General features: G+C 37.8%; 1 protein-coding gene across 3 annotated transcripts in view; it reads right to left on the reverse strand.

Moving 5' to 3' along the window:
* dixdc1b (DIX domain containing 1b) overlaps positions 1–25,120 on the reverse strand; it is a 39,685-nt gene that overhangs the window by 13,644 nt on the left and 921 nt on the right. For 2 of the 3 annotated variants that reach the window (XM_053478631.1, XM_053478632.1), the window contains exons 2-5: positions 14,554–14,683; positions 13,164–13,289; positions 12,815–13,067; positions 9,419–9,532 (exon numbers count right to left, since the gene is read on the reverse strand). In XM_053478631.1, coding sequence (XP_053334606.1) covers positions 9,419–9,532; positions 12,815–13,067; positions 13,164–13,185 — 389 coding nt within the window. In that variant the 5' untranslated portion in view covers positions 13,186–13,289; positions 14,554–14,683. Of the gene's footprint in view, positions 1–9,418; positions 9,533–12,814; positions 13,068–13,163; positions 13,290–14,553; positions 14,684–21,725; positions 22,001–25,120 lie in introns of those variants that run through there. The other variant, XM_053478630.1, reaches the window with a different exon arrangement.

A 25,120-nucleotide genomic window follows, 5' to 3' on the forward strand; every position in this document is an offset into this window, starting at 1 on the left:
GACACTGTGCTAGCACTTCAAAGGAAATGGGGTACAGATCATCATTTCAATAGGCATGGATGTCAGAACTGCCAATGAAACATCCCTTTTTTAACACCAAAACACAAGAATAACTGCTTGTAAAGTGACTAACAGTTGCCTGTGGCTACCAAACCCACATCAAGTAAATGTGTATCCAAGTGCTTAAAATAGGCACCATCTTTAAGCATGAATGGGGGTGGTCTTTAAAATGAGACTTTCTGACAAACAACATTTAAACATGCTACACAGGTCATAGATCATACAGATCTCATTTGTCTCTGGCACTGTGATCTTCTAGGCTAGATGTATCGGCAAAAAAGAAAAATGCTGCAACTTTATATTCTACAAACTTAAATCTGATTAAATCTAAAAAACAATAACCATATTATATTTTGTTCTATACACGGTGCATAAATACAAGAAACTTCAAAATGTGCATGATAAAGCTGGATTATAAAGCATTTTTAAAAGTCTTATTCATGAAGTCTAGTTTGGTGTTTATTCCTTTAGAGGTATTTCCTCCACTTTTACATATTATGATGATAAGCTTAAAGTAGTCCACTTTTCCATAACCTTCTCATAACTGCTGGATTACAGTTACACATACATTATGAATGGGCAAATTAGACTTTTACAAACAGTGCTCCCTCCTATTTATTTTTTTTTGCATATTTGTCACACTAAAATGATTCAGATCACCAAACAAATGTTAATATTAGACAAATATAACCCAAGTAAATGCAAAATGCAGTTGATAAATGATGATTTCATTTATTAAAGGGAAAAAGGTTTCTAATTCAGCTTGGTCCTATGTGAAAAAGTAATTGCCTGCTAAACCTAGGGCCTAGTTGTGCCACCCTTGGCAGCATCAACTGCAATCAAGCATTTGTGATGAATGGCAATAAATCTTTCACATCGCTGTGGAGGGATTTTGGCTCACTCCTCTTTGTAGAATGGTTTTAATTCAGCCACATTATAGGGGTTTAACCTGTTTAAGGTCAAGCCACAGCATCTCAATCAGATTTACTTTATATGTATGAGTTACTTTGTGTCCCATCTATTTTTGAATTTCTTTAGATCATTTTGCTTTTGCAGGTTAGGACAGCTTTTTTTTTCCCTTAATAAATGAAATCATTTAAAAACGGTGTTGTATTTACTTAGGTTATCTATGTGAAATAATACGTTTTGCTTAATGATCTAATTCATTTAAGTGTGACAAATAAGCAAAGGGCAAAAGGTTTAATTCAGGAAGGGGGCAAATACTTTTTCATCGCACAGTACACCACTTTGAAATGATTTATAGGTTAGAAAACATGGTCTATTTAATATTTATGTCTGTATTGAGGTCCAAGCTAAGAACGTTTTAACCCCAAAGCTGCTATTCAACTTTTCCAACTTCCATTACTTATGACACATACTCTAAATAAAAACAGTATATTGGGATGACATTACACATTATATTTGTATCGTAATCTTCTTTGCTTCACCCATTAAACCTTAACTATCTGTTTTATCTTTACCGTTTTTATGCATGTTTATATACAAATACTTCTTTTATCCTTAAAGTTTGAATATGAACAACATTCCTCACATATCAATAAACAAAAAAAGTGACTACAGCCTCTAAGGCAATGCATATTCTAATAAGTTGGTTTACAGTGTATACAGTGTGATAAGCTGCTAATGTAAGCATGAAGCATTTCCTATTATGTAACTGTCCACACAGCAGGAAGTAGCTCGAGGAAGTTTAGAGAATCCCATCAGGAAAAGCATAATCTCTATATTTGTGCTTGTTGCAGTCTGAATCTGATATGACTAGACTGATGAGGGATCATTAGACACCCTACATTAAACACTAATTATAAGATGTAACCACAGGAAGACTGAACAGTGTATTTACACTGCAGTAGTCGGAATTTGGCACATGTCCCAAAAAGTCATGCGTCTCGCAAGGAAAACAGTGACTCTGAAGAAAAGTGTTGGCACAAAATCTGTATCAGCCTGAAATAAGAAAAGGAAAGAAAAAAATAAAGCCTAACTATTGCTATTTTCAGTCTTGAATTTGATTAATAAGCATGTTTTTTCAACAGAGAAAAAGCATTTCAACTGCATACTTGTTTTAAAAAGACAGCAGACATACCAAAGAAAGAGAACTAAAAACCAAGATGATGAAATACAAACTTCACATGCAGCTGACAACATTTGAACCTCTACATTGTGTTGCGTGACCACAATAGTTCAAAGTGACAACGAGAATTTACAGAATAGGCGGGCACAGCAGTTTAACCTGTGTGAATGAAACAGTCACTTCCTATTGACAAAGAATGCCGGTTTATTTTTGAAGGGGTTCAGCCAAAGTGATAAGCAGGGCCAAATCAAATATAGCGAGGCACGTCCGATATGAGGCAACCACGCGGCTCTTCCAGAGTAACAAGAAATGTTCATGAGCCTTTTTATGCTAGTTTAAGTCACCTGTAAGCATCTGAATGTCTATACAGAATAGATTTGTTTATATTTTTTGAGCAAAACCACAGTGCATCTAAAGATCTGAATAATTTTTTTATATAAAAATAAAAAAAAACAAAGCTCCCATATTTTCTAAATTCCTTACTAATAAAGTAAAGTACTTCATGTCTTTTTTGTATGTTTAATTTCAATGATTACGGCTTACAGCCAACGGAAGTCAAAAATCCAATATCTCAATATATATTTCATTTTGTGTTTGCATCTTGAGTAAATTACCATTTATTCGTATTTGTCCAAAATATGATCACTTGGACCCGTGCACAGTAAAGGTAAGTCATAGAAGGTTACTGATAAAAAGGACCGGCTGTACGGAAGCATACTCATGGAACATTGACTAGAAGGGAAAAGTGTGGTAAGAAGAGGTACACAAGTGACAGGGATGACTGCATTCATATGAAGATTGTCAAGCAAAGTAGATTCAAGGACATATGACAGCTTCACAAGGAGTGGAGTGAGGTGCATCAAGAGCCACCATGCACAGACGGCGACTAGTGCATTCCTAGTATCAAGCCACTCCTAAACCAGAAGCATCTTACCTGAGCAAAGAAGAAAAAGGCTGTGATGATTTGTGGCATGTCACCTACTTGTGTGGGTCCACTATGTTTTATCATATCTTAAGTCCTCGCAGCCCTCTACCAGGAGATTTTAGAAGACTTTATATTTTTATCTGCTGTCAATCTTTATGAAGATAGCAATTTGATTTTCCAGCAGGACTTATCAGTGACAAAACTACCACTAACTGGTTTGCCAACCACGATATTACTGTGCTTAATTGGCCAGACAACTCGCCTGACTGAACCCAATAGAGAATAAAAAAGGTATTATTAGGAGGAAAATGACAACAACTAGATTAAACAATGTAGATGAGCTAAAGGCTGCTATCAAAGCAATCTGGTCTTGAATAACCCCATCAGCACACAGCCAAAGGCCATGAAATATGCAAAAGTTGTTTTGCTAAACAGGATTTTATCATCAAAATCAAAACCACAAGGGCTTGAAATATTTCGCACTACATCTAATGAATCTAAAATATTTATTCTATATATTTTAAATGGTTATACAAAAAAACAGTATTGTGTCTTTGTTCACACTCAACCATGCACTGAAAAAAAAAGGAAATGCGTCACAATATTAAAACAATTTTGATCAAAGAGAATATTCCAGACACAAATCCAGGCCTGCAGTTAAAAAAAGAAATAACAGCATCACTGATGATCAGATTGTCCAATAATATTCCAGCAGCAACAGCTGGTTTTATTTAACATAAAATGGTAAAGCTGAGCACAACCCAGATGCCATTTAATGCCACTGATTTGGAGCAACACCACACCTAACACGTCTGTAAACAGCACATGAACAGTACCGCTATTCCATCCCAGGAAAGCAAGACCAAAACTTGCCTCCACTGCATTTAGAATTACCAGCCTCAAAAAAAAAAAGAAAGAAAAAAGAACAGACGTATCCCAATATCAACTTTTCAAATGATATTATTGCCTTCTGCCCTGTTTTACAATGTAGAAAGAAATTAAAATCAGGAATGACCATGGAGTTAGATGGTGTGTCCAAATTTTGGACCGGGAGTATAAGTATTGTATATACAGGCTATGTATATGTATATGTATGCGTTTTTGAGTGGTTGGACTAAAAACGTCTCCGAAAACATGGGTCAAGTCATAAATCAGGCTAAAGTACCAAATGTTTCTTCGACCATGGGTAAAAGTAGAGCACTACAAGTGTACCTAAAAAGACTGAGTAGTGGTTTGCAGCCCTGGACAGAGGGAAGAGCAGCGGCCTGACAAATCCCACATTCAAAAATACTTCACGGAAGTACCAGCATGCGCTGACAGCCTTGGTAGCTTGCGGTAGCCTTTTGCTTAAAGTTTATAACTTATAACTATAATTTCCAACCTCAGACCAGGAAAAAAATAAAGAAAATGTTCATGACTCAGAATACTTAAAGAACCAAATATGGGTTCCTCAATTCCAAGTCCAGCAAGTGACATCAACTATCCATGGCTGATCACAGCATCATCCGTTACCACAGTAACAGTCTTTCCTTCCTAACAGTCTTAACTAACGTCTTTCCTTTACATGAGTTATGTTGTATATAAGCTTTGGCTTTAAATGATTCAAATGTACAGACATGTGCACTTGTGAAATCTAGAACACTAAATAATAGTTCGCTGTTTGAGGAGGACAATATGCATCACTTATTACAGGTGCAAGCAAAACATAAAACGCTGTAATTCACTTTTGAAAAAGCCCTTGTTTATTCATTCCCAGTCATTATAATGCTGCTATTATTTCTTTAAATGCCGTAAGCTTACTCTGAGTTCTGGTGTAGCATGGCTATGCTTTAAAAACATTCAAAATTGCAAATACTGCAATTACACTAATGAAAAAAACAAAACAAATCTGTCTCTGAACTGTGTACACTTAAGCGTCTAGAAAAGTGTCTTAAAATCTTACACGTTCATATAAAAATCTCGCCTTAACTGGAATGTAATCAATCATTTACTTCAAGAAGTGTTTTGGTATATTTGCTTTGCGCTTGTATGTTGCTAAAAAGTAAGGAGTAAGAAAAACTCTCTTACCATTTGACCTGTTTAGCTCCCATGCTGGCTTATGTCTCAATCCCACAGCGCTGCTCTTACTCATCCATATAACAGATAGAAAAACTGCTCACTTGCATCTTTCTCACTCCTGTGCTCTTCTTTAGGGACCAGTCTGAGACCCATCCACAGGCTTACGGTAGAGACAGAAGCCTCCCCAAGCTGTCCAGTGACAAATCACTAAAGGACAAATTATCATCACAGAGAGCAAACCTCCATAGTCCAGACTAATACTGTGAAACAGTTAAAAGCTTTTGAGTGTGTCATCCACTGTTCTGCTGCTCCCGACGTGGCACATATGGAAATCCTGCTTTGCTTCAATAACAGAGGAGCAAAGCTCTAGTTTGTCATTAAGGCAGCTGCATCCTGCTCTGTTCTCTAATTCTACGTGGCCATTTTTTGTTGAAATCTCTTCTCTTTTGAACTAGTCCACATTTTTATGACATACTATCCACAGGCAGAGAGACTGCAGAGCCAGTGAACAAAGCCGGGTTCCTTCTGTTTATTTTTTCTTGCACTGCTTTCCCTTGCTGAGATGTCAGGCACAGCTCAGCCCTCCTCTGCTAATGCTCCTCCTATCTCCCCAATCCCTCCCTCGAAGTCTTCCCTTGCTCCCTCCCTATGAACAGTGAATGGGTGAGGTGGGGTCGAGGCCAGTGGGGACTGCGGTAATTGGAAGTGGCACAGGGTCAACTTCAAGAGGCTTTGCTCTGTACTGCTTACTGGAGGCCCCAACATACTTTTGTATCTTCTCAGAATGCTATTTTTTACTAGTGCTTTATTATTATTACAAAAAAAAAAACTTTTCTAAGAAAGCCTTCCTAAATGTTTTTATGTATGTTCGTGCTCCAAATGTTGTTTCTATGTTGTTTACTTGGCCACTTTAAAAATCAATCATGACAATCATAAAGTATAAAAACAGGAAACATCTTGCCCATCAGAAACCTAAAGAAATTACCATAGGCAACAATTATCTGGGAATTATCTTTTTTTTCCACATCTGGAATTAGTGATGAATAAGAGCTGATCATTTCTAAACCTTTTCCTGACCTTGCACACCTGCCATAAACTGATTCATGATGCCAACAAAACAGTCCCCCCCCCCCTTAAAACCCCAGGGGTTTTTAGGTTTGTCAATTAGACAAGAACACTGCCTACACAGCTTTTAAAATCAAACTATCTAATCGCAATATCCACAAAGTACTACAAATGATATTTTTTTTTAGATAGGTGGCACAGTGGTGTAGTGGTTAGCACCGTAGCCACCTACCTGAAAGCCTCCAGACCGCAGGTGCGAGTGTTTAAGGCACTAAGCTTTAACAGTTTCTAAGGTTAACAAAAAAGAAACAGAAGATTTCCACCTTCTTCAACATGGTCTCCACTTTTAGATACATCTTTCCACTCATACATCACCTTTTGTTTTTAAAAAAGATTTCAGGAATGAACCCTCAAAGAATAGTGAGTGGGGACTGAGACAGACCCGACACTCTCCTCAATAGCTGCACTCTCTTGTCACTCTGGTTTAGCAAGTGTATAGCCTCTGGCCTTTCTTATGGATTAAAGCTTTGAAGAGTTGTCCTTCCTCTACATAGCTCATGACTATAATGAGCTCCAAATCAAATATGATCACTGTGTTTACAGTAATGTGATGTGATGCTGGCAAGAGACCTGCAATAATAATTATTATAAATGATAACAAGAATTAGGTTTGTGGATAGCCCACACCATTAAATGTCACTGATAAATAAATGAGAAGTGCAATTCATCTTTAGAAGGAGGACAGCCTTAGAAAAATTACTGAGGTACGGTATAATAAAACTCTTCAGGAAAAGGATCATGTCATTAATTATGAGAGCGTTCAAGTCAAACTGGGACTGAAGGATCAAGTGATGAAATCTCTTGTGAACGAAAGCATAAAACCGATTGACCAAAGCTGCAATAAAACATCTGAATAGCGCAAATATTTTAAAGAAGACTGTAGGTCCATGAATAATGATCCTGGTTGGGGTGGTTTAGAGACCACTCTATTTACAGAGTCGTACACCTGATCCTTAAATTTAGACGAATAACTTGTCACCAATTTGTGACTTGCAGAATTACAAGCCTTTGGCTGAGCTAAAAAATTCCACATGTTTGGGCCATGTTTTTCGAAAGGCGTTCCTGGGAGGCCAGTGTCTCAGACATTCAGACTGCTCATAAGTCCGGTGTTACTGAGAAAACTTTCTACCTTGATGCTATGGAAACACTGGTGAAACGATAAGATGAGACTAATAATTTAGCAGGTAATTATTTCAAGAAATAAGGAAGCTTTTACCTCTCAAATTCTGCACCAACAAAAGTCCCAGTTTGATATGAACGCCCCTTGTATCTTCCTAAACAGCATGATGATTTTATTCATTGCTTGACAATGGTATGTGTTTATGAATGGTTGTGCAGCAACCATAACTTACAAAGGAAAAAAAAGACAAGCATGAAGTACTGTACCCGGAGCATACTGGAATGTAGTTGGTATTTATTTATTTTTCATTTTAAAAGCTATGGGTCTAAAATGCAGAACATCTATATACAAACAGCCTCACACTTCTCCTGACTATCAGCTGCTTCTAACAGCTAGGAGGAGAATGAAGATCTTGTAATCAGGTGCTGTCGGGTGTGTGTCAGAGCTGCAACACAAACAACAGAGGCACTGAGACAATCTGACCCCGAGCAGGGAGTATGCAGAATGCCAGTATTGTTCTCGTTGGCTGACAGGGACCCAGCCGTGCCAACAAGCCATCGGTTATAATCTTTAACCCTTACTCATCTGTTCATCTCGTGCCCTGGTGAAGGAGACACGTGAACAGGTTTCAACAGGAGGCCAAAGCAAGCTGTGTGAACAGTTCCTTCATGTTTACATTCTTCATGACACATTTGGCACACCTTTGCCTTCTGCTGCTGTCAGAATTAGAATTGGGTACCGAAAACCGGTGCCAATACGACACCGGTACCTATATAACCGGTATGTACCGGACTAAAACAGAACACGAATTTCAGTGCGTAATTTCTGTGCCACTTAAATGCCTGAACTGTCGATTGAAATATTTGTTCTTTGGATTTGTATTTTTTTGTAGATTAATAGTTTATATTAGATTAAATTAAAAAAATATTTAAAAATTATTATTAAAGTACGAATTATCAGGAAATGAGAGACCATCCGAGATGCGCGTGAATGCAGCACTCGCTCTGACGGCAGCAGATGGTCTACTGCTATCTTAGCTTGTTAAATGAAACTTTCGTTAAGATGCCTAAAACTAAACGATCGAAAGTGTGGCCATATTTTACAAGAAAGGATTCCGACACCGCGACGTGCAGCAAATGTTTTACAGCAGTTGCGTGTAAAAGGGGAAACACGTCAAATCTAATAAAACATTTGAGGGCACACGGAATAAACTTAAAAGCAGAGGGATGCACCGTGTTTGACAGCCTGCGGACAACAGCTGGCACTATCGGTGTGGATGAACCCCAGCACCCAGTCATACCAACCGTAGCAAAAAGGAGTCCACCGATTATGATGACGACAGCAGCCTTTCCGCAGGTTAGTCGTAGGCTAATGTAATGTTAATTACAAAATGAAAATCTTGCATTCATGCTAACAAATGGTCAAACGATTAACATGGATTCTGTTTATAATTATATCTTTTCAGCTAGTACTAGTAGTACTACAACAGTGACCCCATTTACCATTGCAAAGAAGGCTATGCATGTCCTGTGCAGGAAGTCAGGAAATGTGTCGAATTTTGCCAGAAAAGGCAAATATGGTGAAATTTCTGCAAAAGAATTGCTAAAATTTGAAGCGGTTTAGTTATTGTAGTTAGGTGGCTTATGTTTTGTTGTTTTTTGTATTTACGTATTCATATATTCTTTAAACTTTTAATAAATTGTTCAATTTCAAGCATTTAACTTTTTGTTCAATAAAAATTTATTCCTGAGTCATCCACCATCATTTTGTGGCTTTGGTAGTATCGGTAAGTATCGGTTCAGGCACTGTTTTGGCACCGGTACCGTTTTAAAAGTATCGATTTGGCACCGATATAAAAAAAAAACAAAAAACACCCAACCCTAGTCAGAATATCATCTTCTATAGGTGTATGCTAATTTACACAGATATCAATATGTAATTTTTTGTATCGCTATTGTTCCTAAAAAAATTGGATATGGTCAAGGGTAATAATGTACCTACATTGTTAAGGTTTAATTGCTGCACGTGCACAAGGTCTTACCTTGGGTCTCCGGTCTCTGTTTCATCCACACCGTTTCCTCCCTCATACTGCTGGACCAAAGCCCGCACACTCCAGCATGGGTTCTCAATCTCCTCATCAGCACTGGAGCCTCGCCTGAGGGGCGTAAAGAGTAAGCGGCAATCAGTCTGGAGGACGTTCCAATCAGTGAAGCTTTAAGTTAAAGCCATAAAAGAGGGTTCAGGAGTCTATATTTAAACCATAGCCCCTTTTTCTTGGCTAAAAGCAAACACCTCACCCTTTACACGTCATCCTTTAAGGGTCTTATTAAAAAAGATTTCAGCATTTAATTTTTTAAAACTATTTTCTTGTCTAGAAGTAAACAGTAGGTCAAGAGAAATATAATAATTCTCATAATTCTATGAGTAAATTAGAGTAAATTTATAGTGTGTTATACAGTACAAAGATGGAATCATGCCAAAATAGCGATTTTGTTTTCATGCTTCAAGCTTTCCTTAATTTTAATATTTAATCACTCACTCATTGTCTATAGCGCTTAATCCAGTAAACATGGTCGCAGGGGGTGTGGAGCCTAACCCAGGCAACTTAGGGCATGAGGCAGGGTACACCCTGGACTGGGTGCCAATCCATCATAGGACACACACACACACACCAATCAACAATTAGCATAATCTGAAGGTCTTCGGACTGTGGGAGGTAACCGGAGTACCCTAAGGAAACCCACCAAGCACCAAATATGCAAACTCCGTTTAAACAGAGGCGGGAATCAAACCTGGCTGGGAATCAAACCTGGACCCTGGAGGTGCAAGGCAACAGTGCTAACCACTACACCACTGTGCTGACATTTGAATATTTAATAATACTAAAAATATGGTGAATTTATTGAGGAATAAAACATAATACAACGTGCTGTTACAGAAAATAACCAACGACATGAAGGTCTATGTCAATGACTACAGTCTAACATTAATCTAAAAGTTTTTACCACCCAAAGGTTGATGCATTTCCCAAAGTGGTTTATTCTTTGTGAATAATTTGCCCGTGTATGTCACATAATGTAAATAATTTGCCAAGATTTATTTTGTTTTATTTTACAGATTTTTTTTATTGTATTAATAAACAAATAAATAAGTAATTTAACTGTTTATGAAGTTAGATTTACCAGTAAACAGTTAAAGTAATTGCATATTTTTTGCCCATCATAAAACTCTTGTTTTTTGTAGTTGTTACTACACTAAAAATAATTAACACCTTTTGAACATTCAAATTTGAGAAATAAGGGTTCAAATTCATTATCTTGGGCAATTATGTTTCGTTACATACTCGACAAGTACTTTACCTAACTTTAACTGCAAAGCATCCAGGTGTTGGTCAGTGAAAAGAAGGGTGTAAATTTTGGTTTGAATGAATCTAGAAAACAGGACGCTATTCTAAAAGCGTTTTCTAAATTTTCTAAATTTCTTTATTAAATTCTTGTAAGCAGGCTAGCCAGCTATCTGACAGGCTATAAAGTGTGGCATGATTTGCATCCATTTCCACCTCTGGTTCTGTAAAATGAAACCAATGTGGTTTCACCAAGTGCCAAAATGTGCAGTTGTTGAATGATCAGTAGCTGGCTCCAAAGGCAAGTCAATCCTCATAGACTCCTTTGTTAATATGGCCAACTTTACAACAAAAATAAACGATTGCAGCCTGGCACAAAAATAGGGTTTTGGTTTCGTAAGCTAGATTTCCTATTCAAGATATGAATCAGATAAAATTATATTAAGCCATAAAGTTATGCACAATTAGGGGCTTTAAGCAATGTTAGGTGTAACTTGGATGACTTTTTTAATGTAACGAGTAATCTAACGTGTTAGGTCCGTTATTTAAGTACTCAGTTATTTAGTTATGTTTTAAAAAATGTAATCCGTTATTCAGACAATTTATGTAATCTGTGAGCCAGACTGCAGTGGTTCCGTGTGATCCTACAAGCCCCGTCCCAAATAACCTGGCCCCCCTGTAATTCCTGCTGTTATACCCCTATCTCACCTATGCGGTTTGACTCGCGGTGAGAAGCGCGGGGACCGAAGCGCGGAAAGATTGAAACATAATCACAGCGCCAAAACTCGCGGTGAATCACGATGAACCATACCACCGCATAGATGGGATAGGGGTATTAGTAGGTAACATATTATGGGCCAAACCTTACTGAGTAATGATGGTAGAATAATTATAAAGGTCTTGACTAAAACAACATGCATAAGGAATCACGAAGGGATTTTTTTTTTTCTGCAATTGAGGAGTACTCTAACTAGTTACTTTTATCAGAAAGTAACGCTGTAATGTAACTGATTACTTTTTAAAGACAGTAATTTTGTAATGCAATTAGTTACTTTACAAAGTAATGTCCTTCAACACTGGCTTTAACTAACCAGCTAACTGGAAAAAACTTACCACAAGATATGTACGAGTTGACACAAGCTGACGTGTAAGGTATAAAGGATTGAGCTCGATCAAATGTATATTGTGGGTTGTACATGGATTTCCAAAAAAAAAACAGATAGGCCACATTTGTCCTGCCGATTTACGGATTAACCGGGAGTTAAGTGTCAACTCATGCCAAGATGGCGACAATCAGAGCTCTCACAGTTGACCTACAAAATCGCTCTGGAGAAAACCTATGACTGTTTGTCCTGTTCTTGTTTATACAGTCTATGATTTCCACTAGTGGAGCTAAAAATAAACAGTGCTACTTACTTCATATTCATGCCTTGTTTAGAGAACTGTTGTCAGAATCATGAGGTTATACTGAATATTATTGGGACTGTGATATTGGATACGTGTAATTATTCAGTATAACCACACTTTCACTTGTGCGATATTGATCTGCGTCTAAACACTTTCTCTTTCTTACTTCCTATCAGGAGTATGGAATGTCTAATGATGTGTTTTAGCTTGTTTACAAAATTTTAAATGGATGCTAATTAAAGTTAGGAATTAAGTATGTATATGATGGGTGTAAAATACACTGACTACCAGTAGAAGGCCACATTGTACACAGCAACACCTCTTTTTAAAGTAAGACAGAGAATCCCTTCTTTATCCTTTTCATCCTGTTAAAGCCTGAGCACTATGTCATTGAGCTCCAGGATTAACATTCCAACAAGCAAATGTACGAAAATAAACTTAATGTTACAGAAATGTGGCTATAATGTGTGATTATATCTCATTATGTACAATATTAGTGACTTGTCCTGACTGTACTGTAGATTAGAAAAACGGCTGCAATGAGTCATCACGATTTCCTTTAAAAAAAAAAATGATGATCCCTAGTCAGAAAACACAAACACATCCCATAACTGCATGAACCAACACAACTTACAGTGTTATAATCATGTATCAATCGTGTTAAAAGAACAGTGAATGAAGGCTGACCTGTGCCAGTCCTGTCTGAGCTGCTGAACGCTCCGCCCTGAGCGAGACGCATCATTTCGAGCAGCGGCTAAAGCCGCTGCTGCATTCTGGGCCATGGCCATAGTAGAATGAGGTCTGTGATTGGCTGAGGAGCTGGTCGAGTTTCTACCCAAAGCTGCACCTGCTCTGTGATTGGCTGAGGCAGACGGCTTAAAATGTGCTGCTAGAGCCAGGATGAGCCTCATGGCAGATTTGAGGTTCCCGTCCACGATGTCTGCGAGAAGCGAGAGCAGAGATGAACTTCTGTTGAATGCAGGGGTTAAATGTTTCTACAGAAGCAAGTCTATTCGTTACTAAGTCAGTAACACACCTCTGGCAGACGTCTGGGGCATGCGTATCCGCTTAGAGGACACAAACTGCAAAACCTTCTCCACATTTTCTCTCTTCTCTTGGTTGTCCTTTGGTGAATAGTGAATACCCTCAAGGAGCTCGCCAGCTATCATGCAATAAAACAAAACTATGCTATGTAAATAAGAATATAAACTGACAATAAATCAGTTTTAACGTGCAGTGTTAAATCACCATGTCACCATGTGAAAAGGAACTAAAGACATTAAAACTTTACAGCAAAATGTCTTAAATAATAATAATAATATTACTGGACACTGGTAACAGTTTAATCATATTTGGATATATAAACCAGATATATTTAAAGCCAGGCATACCTAAAATGATAATACAACACTTCATGGTGTGCTGTTGTAAATAATGTGTTGGCATAAAAAGGGGGAGTTACCTTTTCCACATTAATTATATTCCCAAAACTGCATATTCTGAACGCATTTAACATTCAGCCCATCCTAAAGTGTTTTATTCATATTTCACTACAGAAATCTGCCAACCATTACAATTCGTACTTATTAAGTAACAATACATCATTTGTTTTATATGTTTATAATTACTTTTAAAGTAACAGAACATCCACACAACAGCTTAAAGTCTCTTTCTGTCTCTGACTTGATAACAATAAGGTAAGAATTCAGCTTGTTATGTTACACAGAATACAAAACCCCTCCAAATTATATACAGCGGAACCTCAAATTTAGTTTACAGTGCGCGTGTACTGTTTCTTATAACAAACGTGTGCGTGTGTAAAGCAAAAGAAAGTCTCATTAGAGAGGTTAAAGATCCATTTTCTCCCTCTCTGTCATGTGTGTGCATGCGTGGAATTTGATACCGTGCACCTTCACACAATCACACTCTCGTCCTTACATAATATGAATAATAATTTAAATTTCCCTTATTTCCTATGGGAAATCTGCTTTGATCTACAAGTTTTGGAATACAAGCCTGCTTCTGGAACGAATTATACTCATAATCCAAGGTTCCACTGTATCACAAAAGTGAAAAATCTGTAATTATTATGCACAAAGAAAATTTTATAAAGACATTTTATAAACTGCATGCACAGCTTAATGCTTCTGATTCCGAGTTTAATTCTAACTCAAATCTGACACCGATGATTCAGCTAATCAAGGTCTTTTTTATCAAATCAATACCAGCACATAATGTGTTAGTTTAAAATGATGAAAAATTACTGTAACAGGATGCAGCGTGCGTACAGAGGTTTGTTACTACCTAATGTAGTACTGTTAGAAAAAAATCAAAATTATTAAGAAAAATAATGCAGTTATCAAACTATCAAATAGTCAGGTCAGAGAAATAGTTAACAGCTAGACGTTTATGACTTTTCTACTAACCCACTATCTCAATAAGGTGTGTGAGGACCACGCCGTCTCGGAGATCCTGCCGCAGGTCACTCACAGGCTTTAGACCTGGCTTTTTCCTCAGCTGAGCGTTCACCCAAGACACATATGCCACCAGTTGTTGCTGAAAAAACAACACTCAGTCATAAATTTCATACAAGAAACATAAATTACATCGCATTACATTACTTTACATTTTAACAGTAAGGTCTGGTTAGACAAAATAACTCTGGTAGAAGACTAAAACTGAACAATACACAAATTAAAGAAATTCATGTTGCTACATGAAACTTACTTCCTTGGGTACACCCCTAAAAAGAGTGGTGTCAGTTATAGTTATCTGTCGATTTCAGCCGCACAAAACTGAAAGCACAGAAACAGTGCTGAATAGTGAACTACATTTTAACAGCCAGAAGCTACACTGCCTGGCCAAAAATACTCTAGCATTTCCTTCAGTCACCTTTAGTTTTACAAAACACAATGTGTTGGCCAGAATGATTTTTTATTCTCTTAGAACCGCTCTTTCACAATTTAAGTCCTAAAATTTGCCCATGCCATCAGGAAAGAAAAACTCCATTGATGCAATAACCTGTAATAAAGCTGACTTTATTTTTTGCCAGATGACGTTGTTAAGCCTAGAGCCGACCAAATGAAGCAACACCAGATCATAAAACTGCCTCCAGAGACTTGTAAAGTGGCCACTATACATGATGGAAGAATCGCCTCATACGCTTCCCTTCTTACACTGATGCGCCCAGCACTCTGGAGCAGGGTCAATCAAACTGATCAGACCACATGACCTTTTTCCATTGCTCCAAAGACCAATCTTCATGCTCCATAGCAAATCAAGACCTGTTTTCTGATTAGTCAGGCAGTGTACAATCCGTCCTAATTTTAAATAGTCTTTAAAGTGTCAAAACAAAACAAGCAGTTACAGATGTTTTAGGAACATAAGGACATAAGGAAATAAGGACATATTTTATATATATATATATATATATATATATATATATATATATATATATATATATATATACGTATATATATCTCAAACCTAATGGCAAATGAACAGACATTTACAAACAATCCAATTTAATAAAATTTTAATTTGCATTTAGCTTCCAGGACTAACAGTTTAGTCTTGTTTATTCTATTTATTACAAAACTGTATCGAGTACAACTATTGTCCTATTTTGAACCATACCTAAAGACATTCAGGGGAAATTAAATGAACACAAAAGTAATTTTTTTAAGGCTCAGGACTTATAGAGTCTAAATTCCTAAAATCCTCCTTCATTCATACACTCCTGATTCAACTGCACAGAATCGTCTACCTTGCATTTTCCCTGTCTCATCACTAAATGAAGGCTTAGCCCCTGTTTAATGTGCATGAAGGGCTAGACAGACAGTGAGGTCAACACTTTTTCCAGGAATGTCATGCCCCAGTAAACACTATTGTAGTGATAATGATAATACAAATTTAAATACTATTATAAGGGCTAATGCTTGTGTGTGAGGTGTTTGTGTGAAGTAATTAATACCAACCCCAAAATGCAATAAATGCTGTATGCTGGCAGCCTGGGCTGAAAACCCTTAAATGATGTAAAGTTTTAAATGTTTAGCATAATCTCCATCCTCAATTATAAACAGCACAGCATAGCTTATGATCGATGCAAGATAGAAACATGTATGTAGAACACGTAATAGAATTAACAGAAAGTAATAATGCTCAGCATCACACTTAGTGTATGCACAAACAGTTATTAAAAGCTTATGTTTATATTCTGCTGATACCACCAATACATGTCTTGCATAACTTGCTGAAAGTCAGCTTGGTTGCTGTGGAAAACGGCATTAGTACGGGGTATAAGTCTAAACTCATTAGTACTGCATTCATTATAAAAATTTAAAATCTGGTATTGCTGCATCTCTACATAGTGAGGGGAAATTTGGTAATTTTAATTAGAAAGTTTAGCAAGCTAAACCCTTTATGGTTGCAAAAATTTATTATTATTTTTTTTACAAAGTTATGAATTTTAACAACACTTGTTGTTTTCACACTTTTTTTTTTAAAGAGAAGCACTAGTCAAAGCACATTTTGTGCTGATATGAGAAAAGGTCTCACGAAACATGCATACTAAACAACTGTTATTACTCGACACACACAAAAAAAATGTTTTTAATAAGCAACCTGATAGGTCAGGAGGTAAAAAAGAGTTTGATTTTACTTTAAGGTTCTGAAGTTTTGGAACCTAGAGTGCTTCCAAAATTGTGAGAGAGGAAAAGTAGTGCTTTATAAAAGTTTCCCATAAATGCAAAATGGCATTCTTGTATTCATTCACTACCACTCTAAAGTTTGGGATCACTTTCTAACTCCAGTCTCAATGTTGAGATGTATCTGTTACTCATTATATGATGGTCTTCATAATGAGGTGATGTAAATTGGTGATTTCTGAGGCTGGTGACTCTAAATGAACTTTACCTCTACAGTAGAGGTAAGTTTTGGTCTTGCTTTTCTGGGAAGATCTGAATGAAAGCCAGTTTCATTATGGTGCTTGATTGGTTTTGCAAATGCACTTGATAATACTGTTCTTGCATGAACTAACTTAAAAAGGCTGACCTGAGTGTCTTAAAATAATAACTGACTGTTATTTTTACATAATTACCATAATTCCATGTGTGTTATTTCATAGTTTTTAAATTTCCAGTACTGTTGTAGAATAAAAAAATCACTAAACAAAAACAAAGAAATTTGCAAATTATCCCAAACTTTTACACAGTAGCGTATGTAATCATAACTTCCTGCCATGTATCTGATTGACCCAAAATTACCAACCTATAGCTAAAAAATTATTCAGGAATCTGAAGAACGTTTTGCAAGGATGCATCAAAAAATAGGTTTTTAGGGCCTCCGAGTGACGCAGTGGTAAAGTGCTCGCCCCATCATCCGGAGATCGCTGGTTCGACAGCTGATTGGCTGAGCTCTCTCAGGGGGGAGGGATGAGAGGTACTTGCGCTCCCACATTAATCTGTGAGCTCGCACACGCGGAAGGAGCAGCTAGCGCTTTCCTCCGAGTGTGTTACTCCGCCCCTAATGGTGCGTGAGCAAGCAGTTCGAAAAGATGCGGTCGGCTGACGTCACGTGGTTAGGAGGAAACACGTGATAGTCTTCGCCCTCCTATCAAATTTTGATATTTGTTTAGGTGAGAAAAAGTCCTGTAACATTGTGCAATGGAGAAAATGCAGGCTATATGTTACTTAAACTATCCATATACGTTTGTTTATTCCATTAAAGAAAAGTTACAAAAATGTCTTTGTCAGTTGTAGTTCCTAAAAAGAAAATTTTAATTTGATAAAATAAAAATCATCCAAGGAAATTGCATCTGGTATACAGTACCTCTATTTTTTTTTTTGGATTTGTCATCTATTGAAGAGCTTGAATTACAGAGGAACAATGCATAAACACAGCTGAACTGCATTGTGTTGGGGTTGACAAGACCGGTTGTTTATTTTTGATTGATTAAAAAGGGTTGATTCATTTTCTGCAGCAGCAGCTGTGCCTGTAGTTCCAGCTGCATGTACAGGTTTATATGGTGAATCTTTCAGTAAAGAGACATCTATTTAGCATTTATCAAAGGAGTCTACAGTGTTAGTGCTTTGTAACAGTCAAATGCAAAGCTGTGACATTCTGACTCAGGAATATCTTAAAGACAGACGACTTCCTAATTTCTGTGCAACATGACACGCTTATTACTGTAACTCTAAGAGACAAAGAGACAGAAGACAGACTAGTGAGGGACTAGCTGTTTATACTGTATGCTATGACATAAATGATGACTGAAACTTACACACTTTCAAGAATATTCCACAACATAAAAAAATAGTATGGAAAATAATTCTGATTATTCAAGTCTATAAAGAAAGACACACGTTCACCACCACTGTCAACAATTGAAAGGACAGAATAAATATTTTAGGAAATGTAGGAAATAGCCAGAAACATAATTCCACTCTGCCATACAGTGGTATCGGTGCAGAAGTATTGGAACAATTTTACAAGTACTGAAAGAAAGAAGCCGGTGTACCCATACTAGCGCTGCATTTTTTGGCTTTATCAAAAAAGTCACGATACAATTATATTCACAAATAATGTGACTGTGATTTTACCTGTGATATTTAACTATTAAATGTATTCTTTTGTATGCATCTAGACTATTCATCAAAGCTAACACCAAATAACTGGACAAATAATCTCTTTAAGAGGATGTTTGTCAATATTTATTAAGCAACTTTATAAAAAAAATTATACATTTATAAAGTCTTATTTGTGTGATTATCAACTGTAATAAATTAAATGCTTTTGCAATTAAATAGCTCAGGTCCATACTGTGATATCGATTGCTTTTTTGTGATTAATATGCAGCACTAATCCTTGCACAAGAAACAAAGGCAACTGAAATACAGTGTGTTCCTTTACAGTACTGCTGCGAATAATAAAGCAAGACCACATAAAAATTTAAAAAACTCCTTTGGAGTTGTTCCATACATACAAATATTATTATGCAAAATATTTCTGCAAACCAAAGCAGTCTCTAAAACCAGTGTTATAACAATGTTGTTAATATTTGGCATGTGGTTCGCTGGTTAGAACAAAGACTGCTTTGTCTGGAGCATATCTGTCTCACTGAAAGTTCAGAGTGGTCCAGACTGGCTGCCTTTTTCGTGAGAGGATGCCGAACACAGGGAGCATTCACAGCACCGAGGCAGTGTTAGCTGCTGACCATGCTGGACAGCCGGAAAGTGTTGCTAACTCAGTGCAGCCAGGCGTGACGCTAAGCGTGCGGTCTGTTCTCTCGGTGACCAAGCAGGCTGAGAACATGACTGCAGTGTCACTCCTTCTTGCAGTTTCCTGTTCCTCTAGCACACAGGCAGCTGCAGCCCATAACAAATCATTGGACTGCTTCATGGTTACACAGAAGGACAGCTGATAGACAAGACACGGGTTAACAGGTGTTGGACGAATCTTGCAAATTCGTAAATCCCACATTATTGGGGAAAACTACAATGCGTTATCTCACACTAACAGATTTACATCAAGAATCACCACTCGTAGCTAACACATACAGTATAAACTCTGCCAGTCATCTTATATATCTACACATTTTAATATAAAGAAGCAACTACTGTATATAGTCTTTTTTAAAAACAGGTTTTAATCTATGATTTAGTTAGTACTCCATACTGATTGTAATTTAAGCATGCTGCTGGAGGATCCCCCACTTCGTTATTTTCTTTCAACTAAGAATGAGATGGTAAAATGAACACACGGCTGTGGATGGGATTGAATCGTACTTGTTACTGAGCTGATACAGACATTTTTACATTAATATTCACAAAATCTGTCAAGGAACACTGCATCTCCACATGTCACTTGATCTTCACACTAAATAAAGCACAGCTACGACTAAATACCAGATATGGTCTTGTACATTTATCCATTTTTATTTCCAATAACAATTAGGACAACGCCATTAAAAGTCTTAAACTACAATGGACATGTACACTAAGTGGTAGAAAGTTTGTGGACACATGACCATTATCATACACTATTGTGCTGTTTCAAAATCTCACTCCAGATTTACTCCCCTCTGCTAAGAGGCCTTTAACTAATTTTTGGAGCATAGATGTGAGGAGTTGTGCTTATTCATCTAAATTCTCTCAGCTATTCTTTCCAAAGGTTGAGTGGGGTTGAGGTCATCACTCTGTGTAGGCCTTTTGAGATCTGCCCCTCTAACTATGCCTAATATTATTGATATTTTGGGGAAAATGTCAAGAGCGACACTCTCGCGTACCTTCCTACTTCATCAGCTCTGGATTTGTAGGTCAGTGGATGAATTTGGCACGTTCTACAAGCACAGAGAGATTTCGAAGAAGACCGACTGATGACGTTGCACCTACAGTAAACAGCAACCTACTGTACTTCCGTTCTCAGGTCCATTTGTTTCCATGATTAATTCAATCTTTGCCTGAGGATGCTGTATTGTTCCCAAGACTGGTTACTCTCGAGATTTCTTCTTATTGTCTTTTCAGGGAGTTTTCCTTGCCACCCTAGGCTTGCTCATCAGGGACAAACTGATCATTTTGATTTATACATATTTTTTCACACTTTTTCATATGCGTTCCTAATGTTCTTTTGATTCTGTAAAGCTGTTTTGCGACAATGACCACTGTTTCAGGGGTAGCTCAGTGGTTAAGGCATTGGACTATGGTTCGGAAGATCCCAGGTTCAAACCCCAAGTTGCCACTGTTGGGCCCTTGAGCAAGGCCCTTAACCCTCCACTGCTCAGATGTGTAATGAGATAAAAAATGTAAGTCGCTCTGGATAAGAGCGTCTGCCAAATGCCTAAATGTAAATGTTTCAATTGAAGTGAACTGTAGTAGTGGTAACCCAACACAGCATGGCCCACATGTCGGGAAGAAATAGAGTGCTGTACAATAACATATCCATCCATCCAGGAATCTCTGCAGTCTATCTAGGAATTGTGACCACTGTATTTATTTCAATTTTTACAAGCACAGTAGAACCTCTGGTCAACATTCACAAACTATGGGCAATTTAGGAACGGCAATTTGCTTAATCTGCCTGTCTTTGGACTGTTGGAGGAAACTGGAGTACCCTAAGGAAACCCACCAAGCACGGAGAGAACATGCCAACTCCATGCACACAGACCCCAGGCGGGAATCGAACCCAGACCCTCGAGGTGCGAAGCCACAATGCTACATCTAAGCCACTGTGCTTTCACTGTACAGAACTGTCTATGTGTAAACACTGTATGGGTCACGTGACGTTTAAAAACATATCTATAAATAAAAACTCGAATGCAATACCGAGTCAGCACACCAGGCTAATAAATCTGATAAACAGCATCATCAGCATCGGTGCATCTCTAAAACAAAACACTTGCACATATGGAGATGGAGATAAGCCGTTTAACTTTTATATACGTGGTCTAACATTTCGACAACCTGAAGTTTGGAGACTGTAACAGCGTTATGTGTTTATCCTGTTGCACAAAACCATTCTTCACTATTTGTTTACGGCGAAGAAAAAAAAAACAGTTTTTAAATGTAAAGTTTTTGTTTGTTTGTTTGTTTGTGCTGTGTACCTCATTGAATCCCTCCTGCAGCACATCGAGTAAATTTCCTTTAGATAACGATGCGATCATTCTTTTGCCTTCTCACACCGGGAGGAGAGGAGAGGAGACGCGAGGAGAGGAAGGACGAGTCCCGCTAGTTCTGTTGCTCACTGGCTCGTATTAACCGCGCATCGCTGCTAATCACTGGGGCAGACAAAGAAACTGTACAAACACCAGCTAAAGCTCGTGTGATGGCCATATGTGCACGCACACACGCACAAACCATTAGCTCGCGCACAGAAACAGGATCCGAGGTAGCCCGAGCTAGCGAGGACGAAACGCGCATGCGCACAACGCGCGAACGCGCAGCTGTCGTCCAGGTTACAGTAGCTCGGTTAAGCTGAAGGCCGGAAATTTGGAAACATACGGCACGTTACCTCAGAGATTGTGCTAAAATGATATCCACAACATAATAAGCAATCGATAATACCTCCTTTAAGGAGAATTACTTTAGAATTAAAAACTTTAAGGAAACTGATAAACACTACCGGGAAAGGTAGCACAAATAAGGTTGTTTTCTGGGCACGTGAATCTCCAGTCACCTCCCGATACGATATACAGTATTATCACGATACCTCTGTGCCGATTCGATTTAAATAGCTATTTTATAGGTATCCCGATTCGATCTTACATTTTCCCTTGTAATATGTACTATAAACTATAAACCTAAAATTATATTAATGATTGACAAGAAAAAATAAATATAGCACATTCCTTATAACATCAGTTTTCTCACCTAAAAACAAAGTTGCACCATTTAAAAAATACAAACTAATTTCAGGGTGAATAGTTAATTAGTGGAATAGTACACCACCTGTAGAATAAAAAAATAAACAGCTATGTTTAACCACTTTAAATGCCTCAGAATTCTCACAACTTAACGTAACAGTAAGCGTGCTGGTTAAGTGGCTACTGTACGAGCAAGCGGGCCTGTGCAGCTTCTAACACCGGCACAGTGAGCTTCTAACACACAGGATTTTCCAACAAATTGGCGCTAAAGTGTGAACAAAATCGATTCTGGAGTCAGTTTGGCGATATGTGAATTGCAAAACAAAAGAATCGGAATTCATTACTGAATAGATTTTTTCTCCATCTCGATTGTTTTGCGTGGTGATTTGGAATAAAAAAAAAACATTACACAGTAAAATATTTCTATATCATATATTTACTACATTCCATTCTGGAAACTACACGATTTCCTTCTGGTTTTGTATATTTCACATAAGTTCGGTTCTTGCTTCTTCTTTTGTCTGGTGGACCTTCAAGAGGAAAACTCACTCATTTTCTACACTGCTCTATAGCCTATCCCAGGGACCTTGGAAAACAAGGTGGCGTATACCAACACACTATGGGCAAGGATACCAGAGCACTCAAAGGAAACCCACCAAACATGAGGAGAACATGCAAACATACACACACACACACACACACACAAAGGTGGGTTTTAAACCCTTGATCCTGGAGGTGAGAGGCCACAGTGCTGACCACTATGTCATGGTCCTGCCCAAAAAGAAAACAGTATTTAAAAATCTAAATTAAACTTTACTTGAACAACTGCGTGAAAATCACCAGGGGGCTAAGGATACATTGTGATACATAGTGCATGACAATAAAAAAATTGTCCATCATTTACACTTGTTCACTCTGTCTCACTCATTTACTATACCTCTTATGCTGTTGCAGGGCCTGGAGTCCTTCCAAGAGGACTCGGGGCACTAGGTAGGGTACACCGTTGATAGGTAGACAATACATCGTAGGGCACATAAACGCACACATTGACACACTACAGGCTATTTGGAAACATGAATTAGCATAATCTTTGGACTGTGGGAGGAAACAGAAGTACCTGGAGGAAACCCACCAAGCTTTGGAACCCTATTTTTTTAGTGGAGCTCATCAAAACAAGATCAAGATCAAGGTCTTGTATCAGACAGTGTGTTAATTTGATATAAATGTTCAAAATATATATATATATATATATATATATATATATAAATGTACTTATATACAGTATATATTTTTAGATATTGTAAACCTGTAGCAGACTATTGTACATTAAAAGACTGTTCATAGCAATTACTTTTAGGTTTTCCCCCTTTTTTTTTTTGCAAACAAAAAAAACATTGTTTTGCATTGTTAATGATTCAGAAATTTATATATATATATATATATATATATATATATATATATATATATATATATATATATACACTCACCTAAAGGATTATTAGGAACACCATACTAATATGGTGTTTGACCTCCTTTCCCATTCAGAACTGCCTTAATTCTATGTGGCATTGATTCAACAAGGTGCTGAAAGAATTCTTTAGAAATGTTGGCCCATGTTGATAGGATAGCATCTTGCAGTTGATGGAGATTTGTGGGATGCACATCCAGGGCACGAAGCTCCCGTTCCACCACATCCCAAAGATGCTCTATTGGGTTGAGATCTGGTGACTGTGGGGGCCATTTTAGTACAGTGAACTCATTGTCATGTTCAAGAAACCAATTTGAAATGATACAAGCTTTGTGACATGGTGCATTATTCTGCTGGAAGTAGCCATCAGAGGATGGGTACATGGTGGTCATAAAGGGATGGACATGGTCAAAAACAATGCTTTGGTAGCCCGTGGCATTTAAACGATGCCCAATTGGCACTAAGTGGCCTAAAGTGTGCCAAGAAAACATCCCCCACACCATTACACCACCACCACCAGCCTGCACAGTGGTAACAAGGCATGATGGATCCATATTCTCATTCTGTTTATGCCAAATTCTGACTACCATTTGAATGTCTCAACAGAAATCGAGGCTCATCAGACCAGGCAACATTTTTTTCCCTATTTGTAGTGGAGATGAGTGGTACCCGGTGGGGACTTCTGCTGTTGTAGCCCATCCGCCTCAAGGTTGTGCGTGTTGTAGCTTTACAAATGCTTTGCTGCATACCTCGGTTGTAACGAGTGGTTATTATTATTATTAAAGTTGCTCTTCTATCAGCTTGAATCAGTCGGCCCATTCTTCCCTAACCTCTAGTATCAACAAGGCATTTTCGCCCACAGGACTGCCGTATACTGAATGTTTTTCCCTTTCCACACCATTCTTTGTAAACCCTAGAAATGGTTGTGCGTGAAAATCCCAGTAACTGAGCAGATTGTGAAATACTCAGACCGGCCCGTCTGGCACCAACAACCATGCCACGCTCAAAGTGGCTTAAATCACCTTACTTTCCCATTCTGACATTCAGTTTGGAGTTCAGGAGATTGTCTGGACCAGGACCACACCCCTAAATGCATTGAAGCAACTGCCATGTGATTGATTGATTGATTAGATAATTGCATTAATGAGAAATTGAACAGTTGGTCCTA

Source organism: Clarias gariepinus, chromosome 19, assembly GCF_024256425.1.
Source record: "Clarias gariepinus isolate MV-2021 ecotype Netherlands chromosome 19, CGAR_prim_01v2, whole genome shotgun sequence".
Lineage (NCBI taxonomy): Eukaryota > Metazoa > Chordata > Actinopteri > Siluriformes > Clariidae > Clarias > Clarias gariepinus.